The sequence below is a fragment of the Oreochromis niloticus genome, linkage group LG20, assembly GCF_001858045.2.
Source record: "Oreochromis niloticus isolate F11D_XX linkage group LG20, O_niloticus_UMD_NMBU, whole genome shotgun sequence".
NCBI lineage: Eukaryota > Metazoa > Chordata > Actinopteri > Cichliformes > Cichlidae > Oreochromis > Oreochromis niloticus.
The window spans coordinates 5,637,069-5,658,236 of record NC_031984.2 but is presented as its reverse complement, the minus strand read 5'-3'; the positions used below and the strand labels follow the sequence as shown (position 1 = coordinate 5,658,236).

General features: G+C 40.7%; 2 protein-coding genes and 1 long non-coding RNA gene across 6 annotated transcripts; 2 read left to right on the top strand and 1 right to left on the bottom strand.

The window, feature by feature from the left end:
- Positions 1-232: 232 nt before the first annotated feature.
- LOC102080846 (uncharacterized) lies at positions 233-5,713 on the top strand. Of its 4 annotated transcripts, none has more exons than XR_003215448.1 (8): positions 233-354; positions 705-1,055; positions 1,274-1,312; positions 2,105-2,206; positions 3,795-3,832; positions 3,912-4,067; positions 4,396-4,653; positions 4,743-5,713. XR_003215448.1 is itself a non-coding variant. In XM_019349379.2 (8 exons), the coding sequence occupies exons 1-7, from the start codon at positions 321-323 to the stop codon at positions 4,634-4,636; spliced, it is 825 nt and encodes a 274-aa protein (XP_019204924.1). In that variant the 5' UTR covers positions 233-320; the 3' UTR covers positions 4,637-4,653; positions 4,743-5,713. The 4 variants fall into 4 exon arrangements, 3 of the variants coding, with proteins under 3 accessions (XP_019204924.1, XP_025757244.1, XP_025757243.1); XM_019349379.2 differs by having other exon boundaries at positions 4,532-4,653; XM_025901459.1 differs by having other exon boundaries at positions 4,532-5,713.
- A 291-nt stretch (positions 5,714-6,004) lies between these two features.
- LOC112841680 (uncharacterized) lies at positions 6,005-19,333 on the top strand. Its single transcript, XM_025901448.1, has 7 exons — positions 6,005-6,369; positions 16,242-16,592; positions 16,820-16,966; positions 17,378-17,482; positions 17,891-17,916; positions 17,999-18,154; positions 18,728-19,333. The coding sequence occupies exons 1-7, from the start codon at positions 6,267-6,269 to the stop codon at positions 18,899-18,901; spliced, it is 1,062 nt and encodes a 353-aa protein (XP_025757233.1). The 5' UTR covers positions 6,005-6,266; the 3' UTR covers positions 18,902-19,333.
- On the bottom strand, positions 8,224-11,836 carry LOC112843244 (uncharacterized). The gene is made up of 2 exons (XR_003215461.1): positions 11,696-11,836; positions 8,224-8,266 (listed from the first exon to the last, which is right to left on the bottom strand). It is a non-coding gene; the product is annotated as an uncharacterized LOC112843244 (long non-coding RNA).
- Positions 19,334-21,168: the final 1,835 nt, after the last annotated feature.

Genomic DNA, 21,168 nt, shown 5'->3' with positions numbered 1-21,168 from the left:
AGAGTGGCCTGCACGCCTTCTTTGAGGCTTCATCACTGCTCATCAAGCTGCAGGCAAAATGACAAAAATCCACATAAAGTAAGATTTATAAAAATGCTCCACCTCACAGATCACATCATTCACCCCGACTGGTTACAGAGCAGGTTTGTGTGTGTGTGTGTGTGTGTGTGTGTGTGTGTGTGCGTGTGTGTGTGTGTGTGTGTGTGGAGGGGGGTCGGTGTGGAGCGGGGTCGGTGTGACCTCATCATTATAAGAAGTAAGAAGTTCCTGGTTTGAAGTGAAGAAGAAGAGAAGCAGCATTAAACCATCAGAGCTCTGAGATGAAACACACTTTGGTCTGCTTCATCTTCCTCAGTGAGTAAATTCTCTTCTTGTTTCTGTCACTTTCTCTCTTCTAAGTCTTATTTGTCTCCATTTTATTTTCATTTGTAGCTTGTTATTGTACGCTGAACCTGTAATCAAGTCCTTTTCCTCTACTCTTCTTTGAAAGCAAAACTTACAATAGTAGAGCTGATTAAAAACACTCTGTGTTTCAATTTCACCTTTTAATGAGCTGAAGAGCAACAGCACAGTGATCAGTGACAAACTCAAATACAAACAGAAAAATAAAGTTAACTGAACTTCTGTGATCGGTTAAAATTAATAATCACCTGTAACATTTAATCTATGTTAAGATTGTAACTAATGATTGTTCATCCTTTCAGCAGCACTTCAGGATGGAAACACTGGTTTGGTCAAAGCACAAACTTGGACCCACAGAGCAGAGGAAGGAGGAAACATCACAGTTAAATGCAGCTTTTATTTCTCTCGAAGCAGGAAACTGTTCTGTAAGGAAAAATGTGAAAATGGAAACATTCTTGTTGAAACATTTGATGATGCAGCTCAGAACGGCAGATACAGCATTAAATATGTAGAAAAAAGTATTACCTCATATCCTACTCTGTATGTGAGCATCACACAGCTGAAACAGTCTGACTCAGGATGGTACAGGTGCTCTTTGGACAAAGGCTGGAGTCCAGATGGGAAGGATGATTTTGAGCTGATTGTCACAGCAGGTGAGTTTCTGCTAACAGTCGTGTTTGTCTTTGAAGGTGTGACAGAAGTTTCCCGTCTCAAAGGCAGCTACTTTTCTTTCAAATCACCTACAGATGTTATATTTATCTGAAACATCAAGTTTCATCAGTTCTGCTGTCAAACAGCCCATAACCACGTCAGTCACATGCAGATATATAAACTGCTTCAAGTGGTCTTATTATGACTCTGATGGTTTCAGGAAGCTCCACATCTTCATCAACCTCATCTGGAAGTTCAGGTACGTTATATATTTTTATATGTGTGCAGATTTACATGCGGTGTTGATCCATTACTGTCTGAGTGTCTTTATCAGAGAACTAAACAAGAATGACACATTAAGAGCTGTGTAAAACAGAAACACTGTAAAACAAAGTAAACATACAAAAGTATTGGAATTAAAATAGAAATAAAGGGAAAGCAGTAAAAATCTCACATTATATTTTTGGATTTTACTTCTTTCTGTCTTATCAAAATTCATGTGTACCTCAAATTTTAATTCTGTTTTGTGAAGTTTGAAACTCACTAAAATGATCAGTTTGATCATTTTAGTGAGTTTAGTTCAGTAAAAAGCACAACAGCTAAATAAATAAGTTTCCACCACAGCAGGTCAGCAGCTGAGAGAGAACATGGCTGACTTCCTCAGAGCAGCACTACATGAGATCTGTGCTAGATGACAGATATAGACTGTGATTAGTCAACTGTCAGTGTAACAGACGCAGACAGAGTAAAGCATTGTGGGAGCTGTAGTTGTTACTGAGTGTTTGAAGCAGAATGAGGAGCTGCTCAAGTTTTAGCACAAAGTACAACAGCAGGTACTTAATACAGAAAACTTGGTGAAACTATAAATACTTTCTATGCTTCTGAGTAACTACTTCATTATATAAGTTCATGCAGAAGGAAATTTAACTCATTTCTTCTGGTTTTTCTGTCATGCTTGAGAAACAGTTTGTCACACAAATGTCTGAGTAACTGTGTTCTGTCCAAAGATACATGTTATACTTCAGAAATCTTCTCTATTAAACTCCTGCAGATGTGCTGATTTATGTGCGTCTGATTCTGGTCGTTATCATCACCGTCTTTTTAGCAACTCTGTTGATTTTCTACATGAGGAGGAGGACCGCTAAACCCAGAGGTGAGGCTACAGGAAACACACGATGGTGTTTTTAAGTTTTTAGAAGATTCATCCCATTAAACCTTTTAAAACCTTAAACACTTTTCAGGTATTTAAGCTTCCAATTCCACAGATACTCATGCATCCCCGTACCATCAGAGATGCAGACTTTTGACCTGAGAACTGACAATAAACGGGATAGTCCTTCTCTTTAGTCCAGCAGATGCAACATCCAAGAGAATTTCAGCTGTCAGTTCATCTCAGCACAGAACAGTTTTCCACTTTGGTCCCTAAGGACCCCAAAGCACTTTACATATCCAGTCATTCACCCATTCACACACACATTCACACACTGGTGATGGCAAGCTACGTTGTAGCCACAGCCACCCTGGAGCGCACTGACAGAGGTGTCATAATCATGTGGGGCGATCGTGGCTCAAGAGTTCGGAGTTCGCCTTGTAATTGGAAGGTTGCCGGTTCGAGCCCTGGCTTGGACAGTCTCGGTCGTTGTGTCCTTGGGCAAGACATTTCACCCGTTGCCTACTGGTGGTGGTCAGAGGGCCCGTTGGCGCCAGTGTTCGGCAGCCTCGCCTCTGTCAGTGCGCCTCAGGGTGGCTGTGGCTACAATGTAGCTTGCCATCACCAGTGTGTGAATGGGTGGATGACTGGATATGTAAAGCGCTTTGGGGTCCTTAGGGACTGTTAAGGCGCTATATAAATACAGGCCATTTTACCATTTACTTTGCTTCAGTCCATGTAAACTGATCTTTAGCTGAGAGAAGACTCTTTTACTTCTTTGAAACTTCACCTCTTTAAGATGCTCTTTTTATACCGAGTCATGTTACTGACCTGTTACAAATGAGTTATTTTTCCAGCTGTTTATGTTCAGTACTGCTTATTGTCCAAGCCTTTTGTTGCCCTCATACCAACTTTTTGAGGCATTTTTCTGACATCAAATTCAAAATGAGCTACTGTGTTTAATGACACTTTAAAATAAAAATGTCTCATTTTTAAAAAGTGATTTTTTTCTATTTTCTATATTTTTCAATTATTTTTGTGAATCATTGCATTGATTTTATTTACAGTTTAAACATGCTCAACATGCTCAGAGTTGTCTGCTGTGAAGACTGATAGTTTTTGCTCTTCTTTACAAAACACTACAGATAACCAAGACAACTATCAAGTGTCCTTACATTTTCAAAATAAATAAAGAATAAAGGTTACCTGCCACTAAAAGTTTGAGAAAGGAAAATAAAAAGATTTGAACTTTGGCTTGTGATTTTTTCATGACAAAGAAAATGACAAAGAACTTACACAACATCTGCACGTCTAAGGCACAGACAGATGTGACAGATTCAGATGGACTGCTGAGTCCAAATTTAGAATTAAGTAACCTTAAGGTTCAGTCTGCCCCTCCCTCTTTGTCAACACCATCAGTTTTTCATTAGTCTAATAAAAAGACGGGTTGAAGCAAGTTATCATTATTGATAGGCATGCTCCATTTTCTTTAGCTTTAATCCCTGGTTGGTCTTGTTTGTCTGATCCTTTCAGTTCTTCAGATGTAGTTCCTCAGGTTAAAGACAGATGTTTATCTTCTGATGTTTTTCAGGACCTCCTGTGGAATCTGAGCATGCTGACATCACACAGGTGAGTTTTAGGAATTGGGAGACACCTGAGCTTCATCACAGCTTGAATTGTATCAGTCAGCTGGTTTGTTTTTCTGCAGGGCAACAACGTATATGAAGAGATCAGAGAGGAGGACAGACAGAGCAGCTCACCTCCTGCAGGAGTGTTTTCAACAGATGCTACACCAAAAGCCTCCAACCACATGGAGATGAAAACAATAGACCTCCACAGCCTCTCCACCTCTCCTCAGAACAAAGTAAGTAAAACTGTGGTCTGATTTTAAGCTCTGAGGTCAGAAACTAGGATTTAGATCACAGTTTGTGCATTAAAGTGATTTATCAGTTATCATTGATAGATATTCTATACGATTGCCAGTATTAATTCTTAAACATGCTGCTCTTTAATAATTATGTTTTTGCATTTGTTTAACAGATATTTTAGTTATTATGTTCACTCTTTATTTAATAACAAGCTGAGGGCAACTGTTTTTTAAGATTTCATACATAAATTTTTCTTGTACACATATTTTATCTTCTCTCAGAGTGTATCTGTATACATTTTATTCATTTGCATCATATTTTAAGAGACTGAAGTTTGATTCCTTTAGGACTGAAGATGACATGAATGCAGCTGATTACACTGAAGTGGATTTCTCCCACTATCGTGCCACCAACAGCGCCCCCTGTGGTAATGCAATTTATGTTTGTACTTCATCCCCAGGTCCATGCCAGCCCTGCCGACCACACCACAGATGCTTCACCTCCTCATCTGTCCAAAAACATCAGTAGTGATGCTGCTGATGGAACCTTGGTGGCTAACAGATGAACAGAATCCATACAACAGTATATTTTTCTGTTTATGATCATCTTTACAACTTGCTGTCAAACAGTTACACTGAAAGTTGTTTTTATTACAGCTACTTTTAATTTAGTTTAACAGATGGCATGATGGTATGACTGACAGGCTGTTCCTGGAGCAAGATCCTTAAATGCAGTCAGCAAAAAGGCTCCAGGTGGCAAACTTCATCTATTTTATGTTAGTGTGTCTTTTAATCAAACCACTGGAACTCAGATAAACTTCTGTGTCACCTGTTACTGTTGTCATCAGTCAGACTGAAACAAACACAATAAAAAGACTAATGTAAAAAAAACTTTAGAAATACCTACAATTATTAATATTTAACTTTACAGCATTACAGTGCTCAAGTGCTCGAGTTTCAGTAGTGACTGGATGAAGGTCTGAACACCAGATTGAAGTTATGATGCACAATTTAAAAGAAAAGTCTTAGACATTTTCTCCATTCATTCCCTTCAACTTAACTAAATCAGGGTCGCAAGAGGGCTGGAGCCTTTTTCTCGGCTGCCATAAAGTGTGAGGCAGAGCACAACCTGGACAGGTGACCAGCCTGTCGCAGGGATAACACAGAGAGACAGACAACCATTCACACGTCTGTGTAGCTTCTCAGTCATGCAGGTCATTATAATCTAAGGAGCTCTGAAAGAAAGCAATTGGACTTGTTTAAGTTTGGTGATAATGGTTCATGTCTCATCCGAGAGGCTTCTTCAGTTCTACAACCAGATGACAGCTGACATGACAGGCCTCTGCTCATGATTGTTTGTAGTTGTTTCAATTTTGTCCTTTTACTTTGTCTGTGTATGTGAAAGCTTAAAATTCACTTGTGATAAAATCTGTTTTGTAAATTAATATCTTGAACCAGTAAAACTTTTTATTTAAAGAAAAATATTGTTTTTCTGTGTGTTCGTATGCTTTCATCCCCTGGGTGTTCTTTTGCTGTGTGTCAGTTTAAGATTTTAATTTCAAAAGTACTTAATAACTGACTTTTTGTCTGTTTCTGAGTTTCCTACATATATTTGTTTCATCAAGCAATTTTTTTTAATAAAAGTCCCAAAAATCCAGCATAATTCTGCTTTAGAAATTATTTTCTCTTTTTTTACAGAGCAGAAGTGGAAAATTCTTCAGATTGATCTCAAGAACCTGCAGGACTTACAGCCATTATATTATAACGAACAAAGCTTGTAACCATGCAGGAAACAGGCTGGGTTAAATACTTAGTTATTCTTTATTTCCGTTTTGATATACATATTGGTAATCTAAAATGAAACTGTTATTTGCTGCACTTCCTGCTAAATCCTTCAGGAGCCTTTATTTTGGAAATTTAGAGGAAGTTCTTTGTCGTGTTGTTCCAAGTAACTTGACACGGTCGTGATTAGAGACAGAAACTGTCTCGTCTGCTGAAGTTTAGCTCCATCAAAGTTGTCCTTGAGTCGGAGCTGTTGAAGTTTATCAGCTGGCCCCTAACAGTCAGATGAATGTTCGGTAGAAGCCGCTAAAATCGCACAAGTTCCGGTTTCATGTGATCAACGATGCTCCGTGTCTCTGTCAGCTGTTTTACTGAGCCATGAGCTCCATGAAGAGAGTCCAGTGATTCCACTAGATGGATCCTTCCAGCGTGATCTCCAGGATCCAGACCTGCACACACACTCAGACTGCGGGGATTTATCTGCCTTGTAGTAGGATCGCATCACTCACCCCGACTGGTTACAGCTGAACAGACAAACTCAAAGAGAGAAGCCAAGACTTTTTTATGCTGACAAATCATCTCCTCGTCCAACCAAACTGATTCTGTTAAACTCAGGAAAACCTGGAAGTTAAAGTTGCAAACTAAAACAAATGCATTTAAAGGGACTCTGGGGAACGTGGACAATCTTGATTTTTGTTTTATTTGTTATTCAGTTTGATAAAAGTCCCTGGTTTTTATTTCTGTCTTATAATCATTTGCACTCGTACCTGTTCCCACTAATGGGTAATGGGTACTGGGTAATGGAACTAATGGGTTCCCACTCATGAACCTGTGGCCATGAGTATTTACCCATTAGTGGGAATTATTATTTAATATAATACCTGCAGGACACTGGCCAAGCAGGTATTATAGGAAAAGCCATAAAGCCTTTGAATGAAAACAAACGCTGTTGTGACAGTGATGTACAGTCTTGTTGGTATATATGTACGATTTCTATACATTTTACATCAGATAAAAACTGGTTGTAAGATTCAGAAAAGCGAGACATTTTAAATGAGAATAATAAAGAAAAGTATTTCTTTGTGCCCCCCTTTCCCTGTTAATGCCCTACCTGGCCCCCTGGCAAAAACTTTGCTAGACCCGCCCCTGCACAGTTACCAGCTGTCAGCTACATAGAAAAGGATCCTGGTGTTATTTGTCTCTCAGAAACAGTTCATAACTTCCCTTCAACTCATTCATGTGACCTAAAAGGTAAACCTGTTTCTCCATCACCTGTTCAGCTCTGATGATTCAGTAAGGACATCTCCTGGTTTCATCTTCATGTTTCCCTCTCACCAGATAACCTAACCGATATCATGACCAGCAGCTTTTACAGCTGTGGCTCCAGCAAACATCAGCTGATACGAGAAATTAATATTAAATAAATTCATTCATTCATTCATTCATTTATTTGTTCATTTCAGGCACAAAATACATATGTTGAACATAAAGTGCACAAAACAAAAAAAAACAAACAAAAATTACCTGAAAAGGAGTGGGACGAAGAAAACTTATTAAATCCCACCCCTATACTCACTCATCAACAAAAACAATAAGCTTCCCACAGCTACGCCCATCGTTGCAAAGCATCATACATATACATACATACATATATATCTACACACACATGGACATATATATATACATACATACACGCACACCTTTTTTTTTTTTTTTTTTTTTTTTTTTGAATCTATACCAGCAATGGTAAGAGAACAGACATTACAGAGCACACTAACACCATTATTGAGTATACTGTGACCAGACCAACTGCTTGTAGAGGAATTTAAATCTATGAATATTTTTGCATTGTTTCAGTTGTAAACTCAGACTGTTCCAGATTTTCACACCACATACAGACACACAAAAACCTTTACGGGTTGTTCGAATTCTGGGTAATTTGAATTTTCCGAAGCCTCTCACATTATAACCTCTTTCTCGAATTTCAAATATAGTTTGTAAATTTGCAGGTAGAAGTTTATTAAAAGCTTTGTATAAGATTATGGTTGTATTGTAATTAACCAGATCCTGGAATTTAAGTAACTTTGCCTGAAGAAAGAGTTTGTGAGTATGATCTAGATAACCAGCCTTGTGAATAATACGCAGTGCTCGTTTCTGTACTGTAACTAATGGATTAGTTGTATTTTTATATGTGTTTCCCCACACTTCCACACAATATGTGAAATATGGAAGAACCAGGGTACAGTACAGAGTACGAAGTGCATCTTTATCAAGGTATGGTTTCACTTTGTTCAAAACTGCGAGGCTTCTGGAAATTTTGGTTTTTATGTGTCTGACGTGGGGTTTCCATGAAATTTTGTTATCAATTACGACTCCCAAAAATTTGTTTTCACTCACATTATCAATTGGTACACCTTTTTTTTTTTTTTTTTTTTTTTTTTTTATATTTTTTTTTTTAACCTGTCCCGTTTGGTTCTTTTGCCATCAGAATTATTGTCTAAAGGCGAAGAAAGATGCCCAACGGATTTACTTTACCAAATGGACCATCCCAGCCTTGCCGTAATGGTCCATTTGATTCACCTTTTATTGTTTATTTTATTTTCACTTGTTGAATACGGGACAGACTTGACTGGTGGAAAGAAAGGGGAGAAAGAAAGAGGGAAAGAAAAACAGCTGAGAAGAGGGACGGGGGAGAAGGGCAAAAACCAAAAACCAACAGAATAAGCAGACAAAAAATACATATATCGATCACCTGGATCACCTGTTGAGAAAGAAAAAAAGAAAGCAAGCAGAAGAAAACGAGAGTAATAAACAACATCACAATGATATATGGGAATATGACAGTAAATACTAAATATTAAACATTATTGTGGAGCACGTAAGATCGACAGCGCACAGTGTGCTTTGAGGTAGGAGCCAAAAAGGGTGTAGTTTGTGTGTGTGATCACCCGTGTGTGCACCTGTGAGCATGAACGCGCTTGTTTTTAAAAGGTTCCTTCATGTAATGATCTGCTAGAGGGTGTGGGGGGCCACTGCCCCGTCCTCCAGGGCATGAAGCAGGTATGGAGGAGATCAAAACTCCAGACATCCAGAGGCCCCCAGAACACAAGAGACCAAGGAAGACCAACAGAGGGGCAGCCGCGCCACTATCCCAGAAAGAGCTGAGGAGAGTCCCAGATGAGGGGTCACTCAGCAGCCGCGGAGCAGAAGCCGGGGGGGGTTGCAGTGACGTGCCCGTGAGCTCCGCCGGCAGCCAGCTGTGCCTGAGTGACCGAGCCCCGGGCTGAGAGGCCGAGGGCACCCCATCCCCGAAGTGGCCCGAGCGAACCCCAGGCTCCAGGCCCCGATAAGCAGCCGCCAAGGAGTGAGCCGGTGGGTACCTGGGCGCCCACCCCCGGACACAAAGAACCACCAACGCACCGATGTCTGAGGGCGTCTGCCACCGGCAGGGGGAGTGGTGGGGGGAGATGGGCCTCCAAACCTTGGAGGGCCTGAGATGTCCCCAGAGAGGTGGCGTCTGATACCCAACCTGACATATAGACACAGACAAACAGGCACACACAGATACAAACTAGAGATGGCACGATACCACTTTTTTATGTCCGATACCGATACCGATATCATAAATTTGGATATCTGCCGATACCGATATGAATCCGATATAGTGTGTTTTTTAATCAATAAAACTGTTTTTTTAATATCTTGCTGCATTTTGTATAAGTTCATACTCAAGTTTAAATAAACAACAACACTAAAGCTATTCTGTTATACCTGTATGTAAAAAAATACACTGCACCCAAAATATTTCATAGTTCAGGAACACTGATCAATCTAATAAACTTAATCCTCCCTATTCTGGTATTTTAAAGAGTACTTAGCAGAAATATTAAGCAACCTAACTAATAGGGTTGCAAACTCCCAGCAAAAAAAAATAGGGAACCACCCCCCACCCTCCACCTCATGATGCTTAATCGATGTAATCAACTTTAATTTGATGCAGGGTGAAAAAAAAAATGCACAGAAATAAATTATTTTTCAAGAATAATGAAATAGATTCAACATCTTTCTTCAACAGAATTGCAGAATTCACAGATGGTACCTTCTCAAAGAAAAAAGTACTATTGCTTACTAGGGTATATTAGACTTAACAGTTACTATATACAGTAATGGACTTCTATACATTTTAAATCAGATTAAAACTTTGGGTGTAAGATTCAGATAATTATTTATTAAAAGCTAGGCATTTTAAATGAGAATAAGAAAGAAAAGTATGTCTTTGTGCCCCCTTTTCCCTGTTCATGCCCTATCGGCCCCCCTGGCTACACTTTGCTAGATCCGCCCCTGCACAGTTACCAGCCGTCAGCTGCGTAGAAAAGGATCCTGGTGTAGAAAGTAATATTAAATAAATTCTAACAACAGCTTATCAAGCTTAAACGTGCTGCTGTTGTTCAGCCGCTGGTTTCCTCTTTCTGGTGCAAAGTGGGCCAAAAACAAAGAAGAGAGACGGACTCGCGACAGAAAAGCCGATCAGCTGATCGTTAAGCAGTTTCACGATTGAAGTAGCCGCAGGAAGGTGAGGGAGAGAGAGAGTCAGTCGCTCCATATATCGGTTGTTAAGCTTAACATGGGAACGCTTTACAAACATTCAGAGATGAACTTACACACTTGCTTTACTTCTCTCTGGGATAACTTCCTCGGAGATGAAATGCTGGTTTGGTAGCAGGCTACAAATACACACAGCCGCTCTATCACGTGAGCACACTGCTCCTACGTGCTACGGTTATGAGCCGAGTTACGCCGTGTCGCAAGTTTTGTGAGGTGTTTTTTTGATATTTAATGGATCGGATTACATTTTTTATTTCTCGCCGATATCCGATCCAGTAATTTAGGTCAGTATCGGACCGATACCGATACGTAATATCGGATCGGTCCATCTCTAATACAAACATCTATTCCCACCCTCATGCTCTCATATACAATTACTCAACACTCACCCAACGTGGAGACGGACATAAAGAGACGCTGTACACACAATCACACTCCCCAAGCGTACTCTAAGCCCCGGGTCTAGGTACCCTTGCCCCTGGAGGGGGAAACTGCGCCCAGACCCAGGTGATGTTACCCTTTTCCCTGCGGTGGGGAGAAGCAGACTGCCCCGACTCCGCAGCAGCAGGGAGGCCCCACATTCCAGACCCCAGTCGGACGGCCAACTCCTCCTCCTAGCCCCCCCGCTCCAGCAGGCCGCAGAGAACGGGGGTGTAGGAAGACTCCAAACCTCCCTCCACCCGCTCTTATGTAGTGTTGATGTATGTGTGTTCTAAGGTGCATTTAAAACCCAGGAGGGCATGGAGCTACCTGCCAGAGCAGCAGGTAAGCGTATAGCCCCTCCTGCTAGCCCTCAATGTCTACGTGTATTTAAAATTGAGAGGTGGGCAACGACGCCAGGGGTGAGGTGTACACCCTGATGGTAATTTGGAATCCGTGTAGCGTGCCCACCCCCAAGATCCTATATGTATGTGTAATGAGAGTGTGAGTAATGTGAATGTCTAAGTTGTGGGATAAAATTGAGGCAGAGGCAGCCAGAAGGGGACAGAGGGGGGGGATGTCTCCTCTGCACCCTGGTGACACACCCCTACCCCAAGGCCCTGCATGTGTGGGTGATTGTGGTGGAGCGGGAAGAGGGAGGCAGCTGGAGATGGGGAGGGAAGGAAGGGAGGGGCAAGTGACCCCTCCCTGGGGCCAGCTCCCCCGCTGACCCCAGTAGGCACCCCCATACTCTGCAACCCGCCAGGGAAAGGGGGGCCCAGGCCCATCCGGACCGGGGCCCAGTGCAATTGGTACACCTTCAATGATGATTGGTAATTCTATATTATATTTTAAATTACCAAAAAACATTGCTTTAGTTTTACTTATATTTAATGATAATTTATTTATATCCATCCATTTTTTTATTAATTTTAGCTCCCTGTTTACGGTCATTACAAGATCAGTGTAACAACAGCTGATCAAGCTTAAACATGCTGCTGTTGTTTAGCGCGACCTCCGCTGGTTTCCTCTTTCTGACGCAAAGTGGGCAATAAACAAACAAGAGAGAAAGGCCGATCAGCTGATAATTGATCAGTTTCATGATTGAAGTAGCAACAGGAGAGAGAGGGGGAGAGAATGAGAGAAGAAGAAACAGCTGACAGCATAAAGACAGAATGTCACGGTCCTGGGTCGGTTCAACCCAGCATTTTGAGTTCCTTAGGTTTTGGTTTATCTCTGCATTATGGATTAGTTCTTATTCTCGGGTGATGCTGTTTTGATTGTGATTGTATTCTGTTTCTTTAAGCTATCTGGTGATGATGATGATGATGATTATTTTTGGTTTGGGTTTCGTTATCTTGCCCTCGTGTTTAGTTTAGGTTGCCTGTGCTTAGTCTTCTCTGTCTGTCCATGATGTCTTTATGCCTGCTTATGAGTCTGCGTCTGTGTCTCTGTCTGTCGTGTGCTTCCTGTTTTATTTTGTAGGTCTGCGTCCTATGTCAGTGCGTTCAGCTTTGTGCTCTCCCTGTCTCGTCAGTGTAATCAGCTTCAGCTGTGTCTCCCAGCTGTTTCCTCTTCGCTCCGTTCACCTCTTGTATTTAGTGTCTGTGGCCGTTTATCAATGCCCAAGTACGCGAGTACGTACTCGCGTGCTCGGTGAGTACGTACCCGCCGAGAACGCGAGCACGGACTCGTGGGCCGTCTCTCAATTCTCAAGTACGCGAGCACGGACTCGTGATTTGTACCAGCGTACGTGATGATATCACAGGTCCGGAGTTTTTACTGCCGTCCCCTCCTAATTTAACTGTGAGTAACATGTTATGAAGCTTACCTTTAATCACAGCCAAACCGGTTTACTCAGGAACAAATAAAACACTGAAATAAACCAAACATTAACATTTAGAAGTGATCTACGTGACTTATATATCATTTTTAACCTCAGTAGTGAAACCTCTATTAATAAAAATAGTATACATGTACATACGTGTACATACCTTAATAAAAACAAGCAGGTGAGATGTTAGAACGCTTTTATTTCTATTCTAGTGGACACTCAATACTATAGACAGCTGCTGGAGTTTCTTTAACCTGAGTAGTGAGAAGTCCGCGAGCGGGCGGGGAGGGGGGGGGGGCGATGTGCCGGGAGTCCGCTGTTGAGTTTTGGACGAAATGCATTCTGGGATATATAGCTGTCCCAAGTCTACACCGATGCATGCTCGATAAAATGGGCGGATCGAGAACACATCCGGGACTTTTTCGCGTTCTCGGCGTGATGCGTACTTCGAATTGGAACAGTACTTGGTCTCCGACTGATGACGTATCACGAGTACACGAGAACGCAAGTACGCACAAGTACGCATATTGATAAACGCCCTGTGTCTTCCCCTACTCGGTGTCGCGTCGTTAACGTCTTCTGCCCTCACTCCCTGTGTGTTCTGTTTGCCGTCATGCCACTCTGGTTTTCAGTATAGTTAGTTTTCTGTTCGGTAACTCCTGCAATAAAGCTGTTTGTTTGGAATTCACTTTCACTTCCGTGAGTCCTGCATCTTGAGTCCTTGCTCTCTGCCTGCCTGCACACAGCCATGACACAGAATAACTCCAGATTTGTGTATTTTTCATTCTAGTAAAAGTACAGAAGAAACTGCGTCCAAGAAACGTATAATATTTTCCCTGAATACACGAGGATTCCGTTTTTTACAGGACGGTTGGCAACTCTACTAACTAACCTTATGAATGAAATAAAGTTGACTAACTTCATAGCTCCACCCAGCTGTATAGAAACTCCGTCATGCTAGCTAGTACGCAGTACGAGTTATTGTATTTTTTTTTAATGAACTTAATTGAACACACAATGAGTATACAACATACAAACAGATGAAGTATACAAAAGAACAGAACATGAACATACAAAACCAGGGGTAAAAAAATAATTATATGATTACGCGCAAAAATTCACATATATATATTGTTTTGAGAGCCTTTTTATTGGTTGAGTCTACGAGTTATTGTAACTGACTGTAAAAAGTCAGCACAACGAAAATAAACTCCACCTAAACTTGGTTTATATCTGACCCAGATAGAATGCAGGTCATAACTTCTTACCTGAAGTTCAGTTCACACTCGGACCGGTGTTGTGCCAAAAAGTGACTGTCTGCCAAAAACTGATTTCCGGTATTTGCCAAAAACTGATTGCTCGTATTTAAACTGCTATAAGTAACTTGTTGGGCTATAATATGTGAAACATATGTCAAATGCATCCCTTATGGATGACATAAAGTCATCTTGAGTCACAAACAACATTCGTGTAACAAGGTAGAAGCTGCAATCAGTTTTTGGCAGTGACTTTTATATAACCTTTATTTATGCAGTTAAAAAAATTTCATTAACATTAAAAATGTTTTTTGTAAGAGTAAGCTGGCCAAGAGGACAGAAGAAATGGCAGCAAATATTACAATACTTCTGTAAAAATATTTTAAGTGGGGATAAAGGACCGGATTGGTTATATTGTAAGTACAATAACACAGAGTTGTAAAGATACTTGAAAAACAGCTAATTTTTTATTCTATATATAACCCCTTTGTAAACCCTGTTTACCGAAGTCTATTTACGAACATACGTAAAGATATTACATATAAAAAAATACACAGAAACATTGGAAATCACTTTTTGGCACAACACCGGCGGCCGCCTCGGGTCTCTCCTCCTCCTGCCTCCCCTTTCCCTCATCCACCCGATGGCCTCTGTGGAAGCTCCGCCACAGCCACCACCAAACTACTGGGTTATTTTACCCATCTGCCAGCATCTGGCCAATCCACCACCTTTCATTGTTTATACCGTTATAAAAGAAACAAACAAAACCCCGTCGGCCCATAAAAATGAAAAATCACCATCGCCCGGTATGCCTGATGGCCAGTCCAGCTATGGCTGTGTCTTATAAAGTGTTTGCTTTTTAAGAAAAATTAATTCTCTAAATAGTGTCAGAAACATTAGCTAATGTAGCCTAAATATGGAGAGAAATTTGCCTCAAGGTTTGCAAATGTGTACGATATGATCCACAAATGTAAAGTAAGATTTACAAACGTGCACAATGATTGGTGTGTAACATGCTCACAAGCATGATTGGTACATGTTTTGTACAATCAATGTACAAAACATGTACATGGACAGGCTGGTCACGATCTCTTTCAACCCTCTTTCCCTCCGGTGACATCAGGTCACATCTGGGTTAGCAACCTGCCAATTATTGTATGACGACTTTTACCCTGGTTACACGTCCCCGTCTCTGTGCTCAATCTGACCCTCCCCCAGACTTCATTTCCCCATTTCTATACCGCCCTGCACTCTGATCTGCACAAAAAAAACTAGCGTGGCCAAATATGTGTATGCAGGTTTATACTCCTGATATGGGCAAAACCACAAGATTCATAACCTTCAAAGATGTGTGAAATCTAACTATGTGTACATGCAGAATTAAATTATGAGCAACGGTAACAGTGGCCTGCACGCCTTCTTTGAGGCTTCATCACTGCTCACCAAGCTGCAGGCAAAATGACAAAAATCCACATAAAGTAAGATTTATAAAAATGCTCCACCTCACAGATCGCATCATTCACCCCGACTGGTTACAGAGCAGGTTTGTGTGTATGTGTGTGTGTGTGTGTGTGTGTGTGTGTGTGTGTGTGTGTGTGTGTGTGTATCTGTCTGTCTGTCTGTCTGTCTGTGTGGGTGTGACCTCATCATTAAGGTGGTTTAAAGAGAAGCAGCATTAAATCATCAGAGCTCTGAGATGAAACACACTTTGGTCTGCTTCATCTTCCTCAGTGAGTAAATTCTCTTCTTATTTCTGTCACTTTCTCTCTTCTAAGTCTTATTTGTCTTCATTTTATTTTCATTTGTAGCTTATTATTGTACGCTGAACCTGTAATGAAATACTTTTCCTCTACTCTTCTTTGAAAGCAAAACTTATAATAGTAGAGCTGATGAAACAACACTCTGTGTTTCATTTCTTCTTTTAATGAGCTGAAGAGCAACAGCACAGTGAGCAGTGACAACCTGAAAATTCTGGATGATTAGCAGCACATCTAAAACATTTCACATGCAAACATAAAAAGAGCTGATGATGATGATGATGTCATCAAAGAGGAATAAAAGTCCAAATTCATTTTTGCATCGTTTTCACAACCTAAACTCTGAATCTTCCACATCAGATGCTTTGTGTTCGTGTATAAAACAGGAAGTTTGCTGTTTGCAAATAAAAACAGAAAAATGAAGTTAACTGAACTTCTGTGATCAGTTCAAATTAATAATCACCTGTCACATTTAATCTATAGTAAGATTGTAACTAATGATTGTTCATCCTTTCAGCAGCACTTCAGGATGGAAACACTGGTTTGGTCAAAGCACAAACTCTCACCCACAGAGCAGAGGAAGGAGGAAACATCACAGTTGGGTGCAAGTTTTATTTCTCTGGAAGCAGGAAACTGTTCTGTAAGGAAAAATGTGAAAATGGAAACATTCTTGTTGAAACATCTGATGATGCAGCTCAGAACGGCAGATACAGCATTAAATATGTAAACAAAGGCTTTTTCTCATCTGATATTATGTATGTGAGCATCACACAGCTGAAACAGTCTGACTCAGGATGGTACAGGTGCTCTTTGGACAGAGTCTTGTGGACAGATGGAAACGATGATTTTGAGCTGATTGTCACAGAAGGTGAGTTTCTGCTAACAGTCGTGTTTGTCTTTGAAGGTGTGACAGAAGTTTCCCGTCTCAAAGGCAGCTACTTTTCTTTCAAATCACCTACAGATGTTATATTTATCTGAAACATCAAGTTTCATCAGTTCTGCTGTCAAACAGCCCATAACCACGTCAGTCACATGCAGATATATAAACTGCTTCAAGTGGTCTTATTATGACTCTGATGGTTTCATTGTTCACAGCTTCAACCACTTCAACACCAAACGGGACTCTGAGACCTTTTTCAGCTCCAGTGTTTCTCTCATCAGCCTCCACACCACCAACAACACAGAGTTTAAGCTCAACTTCAGGAAGCTCCACACCTTCATCAGCCTCCTCTGGAAGTTCAGGTACGTTATATATTTTTATATGTATGCAGATTTACATGTGTTGAAGATCCATTAATGAGTGAACGACACAAGAATGACACATTAAGAGCTGTGGAAGAATCACTCTGATCTTTTAGTGAAGTAAAAGAAAAAACTGTAGAAATAAATGAGAAATAAGTTTCCACCACAGCAGGTCAGCAGCTGACAGAGAACATGGCTGACTTCCTCAGAGCAGCACTACATGAGATCTGTGCTAGATGACAGATATAGACTGTGATTAGTCACTGTTTGGTTTCAGAGCTTTTTCACATTTCTGCCTTCTGCAGCACAACTTGTTACTCTGTATGTGCACAACTTTACTGCTAAATGAACAGACCTGGAGGCCACATGTTTACACTGTGAGTAAAAGAAATCTTCTCTGTTAAACTCCTGCAGATGTGCTGATTTATGTGGGTCTGATTCTGGTCGTTATGATCGTCGTCTTATCAGCAGCTCTGCTGATTTTCTACACAAAGAGGAAGACCACTAAACCCAGAGGTGAGGCACAGATTTAATATTCTGCCAAAGAACACAAATTTAAACACTCAGCATGTACAGTATAATATACTCCCTTATTCGGTGCATTGCCTACATAAACAGCTCAGCTCAGAATGTCCCAGTTTGCATGAATTAAGTCAGGTGTGACGTTTCTGTCACGCTGTTTTCACCTTTGAAGTTCAGTCTGTTTGTAAAAAGAGCACCGAATGTTCATTTATGACTCACAACAGAAACTGATTGTAGCAGATTTGATTGATATAGTTTTGATTCTTTATCAGTCATGTGTCTTATCTAACTGTAGTTCATTTGTAGTTCTTCATATTGTTCCTGAGTTTAGTTCCTCAGGTTCTTCTTCCTGTAATGTGTCTTAAAGACAGATGTTTATTTTCTGACCTGCATATTTTTCAGGACCTCCTGTGGAAACAGACACAGAGGTGAGTTTTAGCACCTGTGACACACATCAGCTTCATTATTGTTTGGTTTGTATCTGTCAGCTGGTTTGTTCTCCTGCTGCAGGTCAACAGGTTGTATGACGAGATCAGAGAGTGTGACATACCGAGCAGGTCACCTCCTGTAGAAGTGTCTTCAGTGTATGATTACCCCAAAGGTCCCCGTTCAGATGGAGATGGAAGCGGAGGCATCTACAGCCTCGCCACCTCTGCTCAGAACAACGTGAGTAAAACTGTGGTGTGATTCTAAGCTGAGGCCATAAACCAGGTAACTGTTTGTGTAGTGAAGTAATTCATCTGTTCTCAGACACAAAGATCAAAGTTTGGAAAGTTTTTAAATGTTCCACTGACAGACCGAAGAAATAAAAGTTCTCCCTCTGTGTTTGGAGCAGATAAAATCCTTTCCATATTTGAATTTATATTTTTGAATAAATATCAGCTTCATACTCAGTGTGATTAAAAAAAACACCTTTCTGGTGGAAAACAAGTCTATCAAAAGTTAAGGTTAATCCAGATTAATCTGTGTTTAATACAATTGTGTTTTGTGCTGAAGTGTTGGACAGTAATACAAACTCTCTGGTTTCAGTAAATCCTTCATTTGTCAACGTTGTGATGTTCAGTTTTTATTGCAAAAGTATTTTGAAAGATGACTGCAGAGGCTTTATGAGAATTAATGTTTTTTTTTTCATTGGTTTGTTTTCAGATTTCGTTTTTTGTAGTTTAACTACTCAAGATTATTTAATCATAACATATTTTTGGAGTCTAATGTTTGATCTCACCTCTTTATCTCTTTAAGGCAGATAACCTCTGCTATGCTGAAGTGCATTTTTCCCACATTCCTGTCACCAGCAGCGCCCCCTGTGGTGAAGAAACTGATGTTGTCAACTCAGTGCCTCAGGTGGACCTGAGTACTGCCATCCACACCAGAGATTCTTCACCTCCTCTGTACTCTACTGTTACCTCACTATGAATTACATCAGTACTTTTTTTAAACCTGTCCAGCAGAATAATGGTCTGAATGCTTTGTTGTGCCAAACATATTTGCTTTCCCAAGAGGAGCACCGTAGACTCTCTGTAGGCTCCTCTTTTTATGTTTTTGTTTTATTTATTTATTTAATTTCATTATTCATTTTTTTCTCTCTGTATATAATGCTGGAGCGGACACGGGGTGAAGGTCAGACAGGTAAAAGACAGGAGAAGAAATCAGAGGAACAGAAGAAGAAAAAGGAGAGAAAAGAATGAGGGTGGGGGAAAAATCGAGGACGAAGGGCTAAGGTTAAGGTTGTTTTTATTACAGCTGCTTACAATTTAGCTCAACAGATACTTAATAAAAACATGTTGCTATTATGATTCTGTAGCTTAGATTCAGTGAAACTGTTGCAGAAAACAAATTGCTTAGAAACAAGATGTCTTTTAAGGAAGACAAAAAGTGAAGAGATGCAGTAATCTATATGTTTTTAATGAAAATAAAAATGAACATCGGCACTTTTAACAGTGTATGGTTTTTATTTTCTTTTAGTGCTGTCAGCGTTCACCTTGTTAAAATGTCGTTAACGCCATAACTGCATTAACGCAGCAAATCTCCATTAGCGAGTTAGCACACATCGCCCCGTGCATGGGGCAGCATGGCATCAACACGTTAGCGCGGTTAGCTCGTCAACGCATTAGTGCAGTTAGCTAGTCAACATGTTAGCGCCGTGCAGCCCCACACACAGGGTGATCCGCGCTAACTCGCTAACGGAGATTTGCCGCGTTAATGCGGTTATGGCGTTAACGTCATTTTAAGGAGATTAACGCTGACAGCACTATTTCCTTTATACAATATTTTAAAACATTAGAATACACACATTTCCTTCACTTCTGCAGTGGAAGTATTTAGACTCAGATTCTTCATACAAACGATATTGAAAAAGAAAGCAACTGGACTTCTTAAACGTTTTGAAGATGTTTCATCTTCAGCTCTAAAAACAAAGAGGTGGAGAATCCCAGGTGTTTGAATCCTAGTGGTCATTGGCCCACTATTGATCATGTGCCTCATCACATGAGCCAAGGTGTGAAAAACAATTTAGGGTGAAGCCACTGTGATATATTGCTCCACACCATCATATGACCTACTGAGGTCATCTGACACAAGGTGTGAGTTAGGACTGAAGGACCTGGGAAGGGATCTCAAAACTGGTTTGTAGGAGGCTGATAGGTGAGCTCATAAATCACCCCCTCTGTTCAATGATGGTCATTCACAGTGGGGTAGTCTTTTGAAATGACATGGCCTCCAACCACACGTCAGAAAATTTCTCAACCAGAAGCCCTGGATCAACAGTCAGATGGCCTGTATTTGTATAGCGCTTTACTAGTCCCTAAAGACCCCAAAGCGCTTTACACATCCAGTCATCCACACATTCACACAGTCAGGTACGACACATGTTGCGTACTCGGTCTCTCGCATTTAGATCAGACAGTTAGACGGAGTTCAAAGCTGCGAAGTATGACTGAGGCAATACAGAGAGACGCTGGATGGCTTCTCCTCTTTTCCTGACCCCGGATGGATGTGGCAAGGCTTACAGCACATCACAGAGTACAGGGCCACCATCAGCACCATCAGCTCTGCAGGCGGTCTGCTGGATGACCAGACCTCACAGCCAAAGACTCATACATCAGGGTACTTTTTGTTGATTACAGCTACGCCTTCAACACTGTCAACCAACACAAAATCTATCATCGCAGAGTCCAGATGAGAGCTGCCTCCATCCTCCACACACCCCAACACGAACTGTTCACTCTTCTGCCTTCAGGACGAAGGCTTAGAAGTGTGAAATCCAGAACATCCCGACTCAACAACTCCTTCTTCCCCACTGCTATCAGACTCTTGAACAGCTGACCTATTTTAACAGTAATAATAGTTGTTGCACATCAGGTGATCTCACATATCAAAGCAGCATATTAAGCTCATAGCTCTTTTACAAATAAATCTATTTAATACTTTTTTGTCTCCATTTATTTATTCATGCTATTTGTATTTATCTATTTGTACATATTAACTGGCATCTGTGTGTGGACAGCAGAGAAAGAATTTCATTGTACAGAGAAATGCTTTTCTTTGTACACATGACAATAAACGCTTTGAATCTTGAATCAGTCCTACACAGCAAAAATGCCAGTGTTGATTTTTCAGTGTTTGTAGAATTCAACAGAGTTCCGAGTTAGTTCAACACTTAATCGAGTTAAAATAACACATCG

What these genes read in the sequence shown, in the direction of transcription:
- LOC102080846 (XM_025901458.1), top strand. Translation starts at nt 321, where the DNA reads ATGAAACACACTTTGGTCTGCTTCATCTTCCTCA. An exon ending in AACCTCATCTGGAAGTTCAG is followed by an intron (nt 1,313 to 2,104) that starts GTACGTTATATA and finishes AAACTCCTGCAG; the next exon opens with ATGTGCTGATTTATGTGCGT. An exon ending in AGCATGCTGACATCACACAG is followed by an intron (nt 3,833 to 3,911) that starts GTGAGTTTTAGG and finishes GTTTTTCTGCAG; the next exon opens with GGCAACAACGTATATGAAGA.
- LOC112841680 (XM_025901448.1), top strand. Translation starts at nt 6,267, where the DNA reads ATGGATCCTTCCAGCGTGATCTCCAGGATCCAGACCTGCACACACACT. An exon ending in TGAGCTGATTGTCACAGAAG is followed by an intron (nt 16,593 to 16,819) that starts GTGAGTTTCTGC and finishes CATTGTTCACAG; the next exon opens with CTTCAACCACTTCAACACCA. An exon ending in AGCCTCCTCTGGAAGTTCAG is followed by an intron (nt 16,967 to 17,377) that starts GTACGTTATATA and finishes GTTAAACTCCTG; the next exon opens with CAGATGTGCTGATTTATGTG.